Source organism: Petaurus breviceps, unplaced genomic scaffold (genome assembly GCF_028583685.1).
Source record: "Petaurus breviceps papuanus isolate PSGF00001 unplaced genomic scaffold, PetGlider_PUasm1.0 139, whole genome shotgun sequence".
Classification (NCBI taxonomy): domain Eukaryota; kingdom Metazoa; phylum Chordata; class Mammalia; order Diprotodontia; family Petauridae; genus Petaurus; species Petaurus breviceps.
In genome coordinates, this window is record NW_027185697.1 from 13818120 (window position 1) to 13826936 (window position 8817).

An 8817-nucleotide genomic window follows, 5' to 3' on the forward strand; every position below is an offset into this window, starting at 1 on the left:
AGAAAGAAAGAAAGAAAGAAAGAAAGAAAGAAAGAAAGAAAGAAAGATCAGGGTTCTGGAGTTGTAAAGCCTTGGGTTCCAATACTGTCTCCCAGGGTTACTACTTGTATAACCCAGACCAAGTTACTTGACCACCCTGGGCCTCAGTTTCTTCCTCTATGAGGAGGTTGGATTAGATAGTTTCTAATGTCCTTTCTAACTCTGTATCTATGACTCAAGCATGCCATGTAAGGGGCTGGAATTCTTTTTTTTCATTTTTCAAATGCTTTATTAACTTCTGATTTACATCATTAATTTCCACCAGATTTTGAGTTACAAATTTTCTCCCTGTTTTTCCCCTACCCACCGCCCCAGAATAGAAGTCCCACAGGATATCCCCTCCTCCACTATGTTGTCTCCCATATCTTAATACCCCCTTAAACTTTTCTAGTAGGGCATGGTGGATCTCTATGCCCCAGTGCCTGTATCTTCTTTCCCAATTGCATGTAACATAATATTAATAATAGTATATATGTATATGTAATTTTAAACATTTGATTTTAAAACTTTGAATTTCAGATTCATTCCCTTCCCCCCTTGTCACCCACCCTTACTGGGAAGATAAGCAGTTCAGTATAGATTGTACATGTGTAGCTAATGCAAAACATTAACATAGTAGATACATTGTAAAAGACTGACTATATTTCCCTCCCTCCTATCCCAACACCCACTTGTTCTATTCTCTACTTTGATCCTGTCCCTTTTCAAAAGTGGGTGCTTCCAACTTTTCTCCCCCCCAATCTGTCCTCCCTTCCATCATCCCGTGTCTCATCCCCTTCCCCCCTACTCTCTTGTAGGGTGAGATACCCTATTTAGTGTGTATTTCATTCCCTCCCCAAGCCAAATTCAATGAGAATAAGGTTGACCCATTCCCTTTTGCCTTCCTATTCTTCCCCTCCGTTGTAAGTAACCCTTTTCCCTTGCCTCTTCTTTGTGAGATAGTTTACCCCATTCTCTCTCTCTCCATCTCCTCTCATTATATTCCTCTCTCACCTCTTAATTTCCCCTTTTAAGTATCATCCCTTCCTATTAAATTGGTCCTGTGCCCTCTATGTATACCTGTAAGCATATATACACACATTCACACATGTATTCACACACCCGTATACCTTCTGATATAGACATATATATATATATATATATATATATATATTCCCTTCAACTATTTTCATACTGAGAAAAGTTTCATCAGTTACAATTATCGTTTTTCCATGTAGGAATATTAATAGTTCAACTTTGATCAGTGGCTTATGATTTCTTTTCCCTGTTTATCTTCTCAAACTTCTCTTGCTTCTTGTATCTAGATGTCATATTTTCTTTCAACTCTGTTTTTTTTTCATTAAGAATACTTGAAAGTCCTCTATTCCATTGAATGACCATATTTTCCCCTGAAAGATGATACTAAGTTTTTCTGGGTAGGTGAGTCTTGGTTTTAATCCCAGCTCCTCTGCCCTCCAGAATATCCTATTCCAGGCCCTTCGATCCCTCAGTGTAGAAGCTGCCAGATCCTGGGTTATCCTGATTGTGTTTCCACAATATTCAAATTGTTTCTTCCTGGCTGCTTGTAATATTCTCTCCTTGATCTGGGAATTCTGAAACCTGGCTATAATATTCCTAGGAGTTTTCTTTTTGGGATCTTTTTCAGGAGGTGATTGGTGGATTTTTTCAACCTCTATTTTGCCTTCTGGTTCTAAAACATCAGGGCAATTTTCCTTCAGAATTTCTTGGAGGATGATTTCTAGGTTCTTCCCCTGATCATGGCTTTCAGGTAGTCCAATAATTTTAAAATTATCTCTCCTGGATCTATTTTCCAGGTCAGTGGCTTTTCCCATGAGATATTTCACATTTCCTTCTATTCTTTCATTTGTTTGGATCTGTTTAACATCATCTTAATTTCTCTTGAAGTCACTAGCTTCTCTTTGTTCCAATATAAATCTGAGGGAACGATTCTCTTCAATGAGCTTTTGAGATTCTTTTTCCATCTGGCAAACTAAGCTTTTAAAGGCATTCCTCTCCTTATTGCCTTTTTGAGCCTTTTTTTTTCTCAATTGAGTCAGTCTGTTTTTTAAGGCGTGATTTTCCTCAGTCAGGCTGTTGACTCTCAAATCATAATTTTCTTGCATCATTCTCATTTCTCTTCCCAATTTTTTCCTCCATTTCTCTTATCTGCTTCTTAAGGTCCTCTATGGCCCATAGCCAGCTTGTATTTTCCTTTGAAGCTTTTGGTGCAGGAGTTCTGACTTCACTGTCTTCCTCCTGTTCTATGCTTTGTTCTTTTTTGTCCACAAAATAGGAGTCTAATGTTGGAGACTTCTGTTTGTTTTGCTTCCTTTGTCTGGTCATGTTGCCCCTCAGTCACTTGACCCCTGGGCTTTTTGTCACAGTAGGACTCTGCCACCAGACAGGGGAGCTTTCATACAAAACGCTGGGTTTTTCTCAGCTGCCGGAGGTATTAGTTGGATGCCCTCTCTGAGGCCTCCACACTCTCTGGCAAGCTGGTCATGCACACCAGCACCTCCACCCTAGGCTGCAATCCAGATCCAAGCAGGTTAAAACAAGAGTTATTACCCCTCAGACTGGTCGCTTGGTCCCCCTACACTCTGCAGGCCAGGAGCTGACACCCTGGGGGCAAAAGCTGACACATTCCCAACTACTGGTCCCAAAGCCCACACTGCACTGACCTCTCACTTTGTCCTTCACATCCATGTGTTGATGAATCTGGAAATGGCCACAGCTGCTGCTGATCTGGAGTCCCTTGGGCCAGAGGCTGGTCAGGCCCACCCTGGGGTTAAAGCCTCTGTGTGGGGCTGGGCTTGGCTCCCAGAGCACTGCGCTGGCCAATTCCTGCCAGTCTGCCGGGCTGTCCTCAGCAGGAGGTTAGCTTCTCTGTGTTGTTTTGTAGGTTCTGCAGCTCCAAAGTTTGTTTAGAGTCCCCTTTTACATGGATTGGGGAGGGTGGAAGCTGGAGACCTGAGGAGGTCCTGCTGCTACTCCATCATCTTGACTTCAGGAAGGCCTGGAATTCTTTTGACATTTAAAGGGGGTTTTTATGCATGAAAGAATTGGGAACCACTGATATAAAGGCATTTTACTTCAACCCCTACTGCCAAAAATGTAAGAGCTTAGCTCTATTGCCTTTCTCCAGTCAACTCCAGGAGACAACAAGGGAGGCGAAAGTTCCACTGTCCTCTGCTCTGGCAGTCCACATCTGGAGCACTGCATTAAGTTGTTGGAACCATGTTTTAGGAAAGAACATTGATAAATTGGAGGGCAAGCAAGAGTGATGAGAAGCCTAGATTCCCCACCAAACTAGAATCCATGAAAGGAAATGGGTATACTGAGCTTGGAAAAAAAAAAAGCAACCTACTGTGAACAAGACAGTTAGCTGCCTCCAACTATTCATGGGGCTGACTAATGGTGGGAAAGCGATCAGACTTGTTTTCTTGACCCTAGAGGGAAGACTGTTGGCTTGTTGTGAAATGGGCAGAAGCCTCACAGAGACAGATTTTGGCTCTGTAGAAGAAAGACCTTTCTCAGAATAAGAGCTGTCCAGCAATAGAACAGGCAGACCCAGCAGGGATAGAGTTGGCATCGCTGGAGGTTTTCACTTATCCAGCATGTTTTAGCAAGTTGGGGCTGGACTAGAAGACATCACCCTCAGGTTTCCCCACTTGCCAAATGGTGAGGATGGGCCGAAGAGCTCTCTTTCTAATCTTATGTGAATACCTTTGTGGGATTGCTTTTGCTCCATCCCTACAGGGTTTGGAAAGTACAGGAAAAGAACACCCATTGTTGAAAATGAAAGACTGTGATAGAACCAGTAGTATGTGAGCCCCTCAAAGGCAGGGATTATTGAATTTCCTGATTTTGCATTCCCAGCTCCTGGAATGGAGTAGGAGCTTAATAGCTGTTGGTTGGTTGACTTTAGGGAAGTAATGCAGGCTTGAGGTAAGACCACTCTTCTGCCCTCGAGCCCAGCCCCCAGCCCATTAGCTCTCTGAGCCCCAGTCCTGCTGAAACGTGTCCTTCCATGGTGGAGGGCTTGGTCAGTACTCAACATGAGTGAGGTTGATCCTTAAATGTGAAAAAACAAAGACCTTATTGAAAACCTGGAGTTGAAATTTCCCAGCTGGCTTCCCCATTCTCTCTAGTACAAGAGAGAGGCTCTTCGAAACACTCTTCTCCAGCCCACAGCTGTTTCCACAGCAAACTGCTGTTTGGTAGCAACATGATTTCCATTTGGGACCCTCAGTGGGCAAAGAAGAACAGGGATTTATGAGCAGTGACTTAGAGCTGGAAGGTGCTTCAAAGGGTAGCTGGGCCCACCTTTTGTGTTCAAGAAGAAATCAAGGCCCAAAAAGAGGAAATGATTTGCCTGAGATTAAACAGCTGAGTGTTAGTATTTGGATTTGAATTCAAGTCCCTTGTCTCTTTTTTCATACCCTGGCAGCCTCCCAGTAGAGTAAATCTTTTGGTAAATATTTATTAAGTGCAGGCTGTCATAGTGAATAGAGAGTTATTCTCAGTCAGGAAATCTTGGGTTCAAATTTTGCTCCTAATACAAACTGATTATGTGACTTTGGGCAATCATGAAAACACTCAGTTATTCCCTAAGACTAAACTACAGATGTGCTAACTTGCACTGGTTGAGGGATTTCCCTCATCTGGGAGTTTCCTGCATTGCTGAAATCACAGACCCAGTCTCTATTCATAACCTCTAACCAATCCCAGTGACCCCATTCTTCCTGGGGCCATCTCTTAACAGAAAAGCAAAGGGTTATTGCCTTCCTACAATCCCCTACAAACTCTCTGAGGAGAAAGTGTAGAATTAGTCACTTGGAGTAACAGAGAGGGTAGAAAGAAGGGAGAAAGAGGTTTCTTTCCCATGACCAGAGCTCATTGGATGGGTGGGTAGGGTTCTCAGTCTGAAATAGAAATGACTTTAGAGATATCTAGGTTCAAATCCTATTTAGATACCAACTAACTGTGTGACCCTGGACACGTCAATTATGCTCTCCCATGGACCTCAGTTTCCTCATCTATAATTTGAGAGGGTTGGTCTTGATGGCCTTGAGGGTTCTTTCCAGCTCTTGGTCCATGACCCAGTAACCCCAGCCTAGCCCTACAAACTCCATTTATAACACATTAATTCTCTTTCATAAACTCCTGGCATTTCTACACTCTGATTCTTGTACTCTGTGTCACTCAATCCCACTTGGACCAAATCTACATCCACAGCATACCTTCTCATACCCCCAGGCTAGTCTCTGCCACATCCCCTAGTGTCTATGTCCCTGGAATGTCTGGGCATCTCCTCAATAGTCCTGTATTGTCATGGGCAGACTTACAACCATCGGGGCATGGCTATGCTATGCTTCAACCTGGTCATCCCCAGACTCTAATTCTATATACAGATATTAATAATGTACATATTGGTTGGTTGCAGTCCTAAGCTAAGGATTCCAAAGGAAAAGCAATGTGGCAGAATGGATAGAGAGCCAGGCTTATCATTAGGAATACCCAGGTTCAACTCCTGCCTTTGACCTATCCTGCCTTGTGACTTTGGGCAAGATCTTTCATTCTTGGGGCCTCAGTTTCCTTATCTGTAAAATGAGATGAATACATCTATTTCTAAAGTCCCTTTTGGCTTAAGCAGTCTATGATGCTTTTCTTGCTTTGATAATATGTGCTCCAAAGTCCACCCTACCCCCACCAGCTCTGAAATTCTCTGTTCTAGGATTCCCCTCCCCCTAGCTCTGACATTCTCTATTTTAAGATTCCCCCCAGGTCTGACACTCTCTGCTCTAAGGTTACTTCCCAGCTCCAACAATCAATACTGTATATCCTTTAAATGCTTATTCATCCATCTATCCATCCATTCATGAATTCATTTTATGTACTAAGGCATCTAACTCCTACAATCCTTAACAAGATGAACAGTACCCAGGTTCCCAGTTCCTGGGTCCCACCTCACCACAGACAAACCAGGCCAGAGGACACTGGGTATTACCTTCTCCTTTGCCATAGGAGGAGCTGGGTGCCCACGATATGGCTTCCACATAACCCAGCTCACGACAGACCACGTGGGCAGCATGAATGGAGAAGTCATCATCACACACCGTGCCCCACACCCCATCGTAGTACAGCTCCACTCGGCCCTCGTTGTGTTTCCTCTTCTGTCCAGCCAGACGCAGTTGGATCTTGGGGACACCTGCTGGATGTTCAGGCTGTTGGTACTCAGGTTGGGGCTGCTGAAAGTACTCAGGGTAGTAGGGCCAGTTCTCATACTGAGCAAGGCTCAGGGAGGGGAGGATGAGCAGCACAGCAAGGTAGTGGTGACAACAAGAACCCAGGGACCTCTCCATCCTTGGTCTCCAGCAGGGCACTCTGATGGAAATACTTCCTCAAGCAGGTGCTGGTGGCATTCAGTGCAAGTAGAAGGGACCCGAAATTTTCTGTAACAGAGGAGACATGCATAAGGATAAGAGACTCAATTAGATCAGGGCACTGAATTTAAACAAATTTAACCCAAGAACTTCTCCAGCAGAGTAAGGAGGGAAGGAGGAAGTAAGTGGCACTTGTGTTTCAGGCAAGGACATCTTGGGAGGGGCAGGCTCTTTTCTGCATTGTCCCACCAGATTTCCCCCAGACACAAGGGGATAGGGAAGAGGAGGCTCATTTGGTGATGTAAGGAGGAGCACTCATGGATTCATAGCATTTCTCAATTGGAAGAGACCTCAGAGCCCATTTGGTCCTACCTATATTTGGGAAATGGTCTTCTCTCCAATGAATCAACCTGTGGTCCTACAGCCTGAGAACCTCCAGTGAACTAGAAGCCCCAGCCACCTCTCCAAGCAGCCCATGTTGGCATCTTGGCAAGTTCTCACTGTTGTCAAGTTTTCCCTTAGCCCCACTGGGCCTGGTGCTGCCCTTGGTTCTGCCAAACAGAGCCAGTAAATCTCTCCTCCACATAACAGTCCTTCAAACACTGGAAGGCTGCACTCATATGGAGGCTTCTTGGCACCACTATGGCTCTGGTATCAGAAGATCTTTATTCATATTCCACCTCTGACACTTACTAGTTATGTGACCTTAGTTATCATGTACCCTACCCATTTCCTCATTTGTAAAACAAGATGGCAGCTTTACTAGATGGCTTCTGACTTTCCCTTCCAATTCTAATTTATGATCCCATGCTTCAATATCCCCTGATAAATTTTCTCTTGTCTTGGACAAATTTCCCCATTTCTTTTTTTTTTCCTTTTTGTTTGGAGGTGCAGTTGGGGTTAAGTGATTTGCCCAAGGTCATACAGCTAGTAAGTGTGTCAAGTGTCTGAGGCCACATTTGAACTCAGGTCCTCCTGACTCCAGGGCTGGTGCTCTATTCTATACTGTGCCACCTAGTCCCCCCCAATGTCCCCATTTCTTCCAACCAATCCTCCTATGGCATGAACTTGAGGCCCTTTGTCACCCTTGTCACCCTTTTCTGGTGACTATCCAAATTATTCAAGTCCTCTGTTACATTTGGTACCCAGAATGGAGTCCAAAGCAAGCAACAACATTTTATTCATTATTCCTAGAAGTTCTGGCCCTCCTGATGTGGCTCAAGATTGTGGTCACTTTCTTTTTTCTGAGTATAAGGATTTATTTCCAAGGTTAGCAACTGCAATCAAATCAGGTCTAGCAGTTTCTCATTGGTCAGAGACAAATGAATGACTAATAGAGCTTATTTTAATTTTTTTTTAAAAGAGGAACTTATAAGTCATGGAAAGTGTCAATAATGTTAAGAAACTAGTCTTGAACATAATTCAATTGGACAAGGCAGGTCGCTTAACCAGTGCACTTGCTTGGACTTTTATACATATACATTTGTTGCTATTGCCAAATTTCAGGATATGGGTGTGTGGGAGGCATAATGGGGGGTTTCCAGATAACTATTAAATCTATTATTCTACTGGATTAGGATCTACACCTATCATCCTGCTTGTCACAGTGGGATTGCTTTAGTCATCTTATTCTGTAGCCAGACACTCGTGGTTAGGAATACTACTTTTGTGATGCACATGGATGGAATAATATATTCTGCAGCTGTTGGAAAGAGTAGCTTATTTCAGGGAGCGAAAGAAAAGAAGAATTTAATAACTCAAACTAAAAGGACTTAGTCTTAATATCTACTTAAGTCTATGATTATTTTATTCCTACAAAGATGTGTGCACTCTAAATTATCCATCCACAAACCCTCGCTAGGACTAGAGTTTTATGAATCTCTTAGTTCCTTCATAACTGCTTCTCTAGGGGCTGAAGCCTCAGCGTCTTTGCCAGTCAAAACGACTGAAGACAAAGAAAAGAGGACCTTGGCCTTGGCTCTGCCAATGGGTCAGAAATCGATACAGTTTCATCAGTGGAAATGGAGTGAAAGAAGATGCTGCTGTCCCCTCCCTAGAGACCATAAAACCTTTATACCTGCCTTGCCCCTGAAACCTCCTGTAAGTGTCGTGTCTCCCATCGGACCAGAATAAGCTCTTAACAAATGCTTTTTCCTTCATCATTCAGATTTTACTTATCTGTCTATATACTGTTTTCTTTACAGTAAAATATAAGCTCCTTGAGGATAAGGGATATTTAATTTTTGTCTTCGTATTTCCTAAACCTAATAGGTAGTAAGAGTTTAATATGTTTTATTTGAATTGGATGACACTTCCCATTTGATGAGATGATTCATGTCAGGCTTGTAGAAGATCCTTAGGAGGACACCCCTCTGCTAAATGAATTCCAGTT

General features: G+C 43.3%; 1 protein-coding gene across 2 annotated transcripts in view; it reads right to left on the reverse strand.

Moving 5' to 3' along the window:
- LOXL2 (lysyl oxidase like 2) overlaps positions 1–8817 on the reverse strand; it is a 154035-nt gene that overhangs the window by 122067 nt on the left and 23151 nt on the right. For both annotated transcript variants that reach the window (XM_069066818.1, XM_069066807.1), the window contains exon 2: positions 6050–6494. In XM_069066818.1, coding sequence (XP_068922919.1) covers positions 6050–6404 — 355 coding nt within the window. In that variant the 5' untranslated portion in view covers positions 6405–6494. The remainder of the gene's footprint in view (positions 1–6049; positions 6495–8817) is intronic.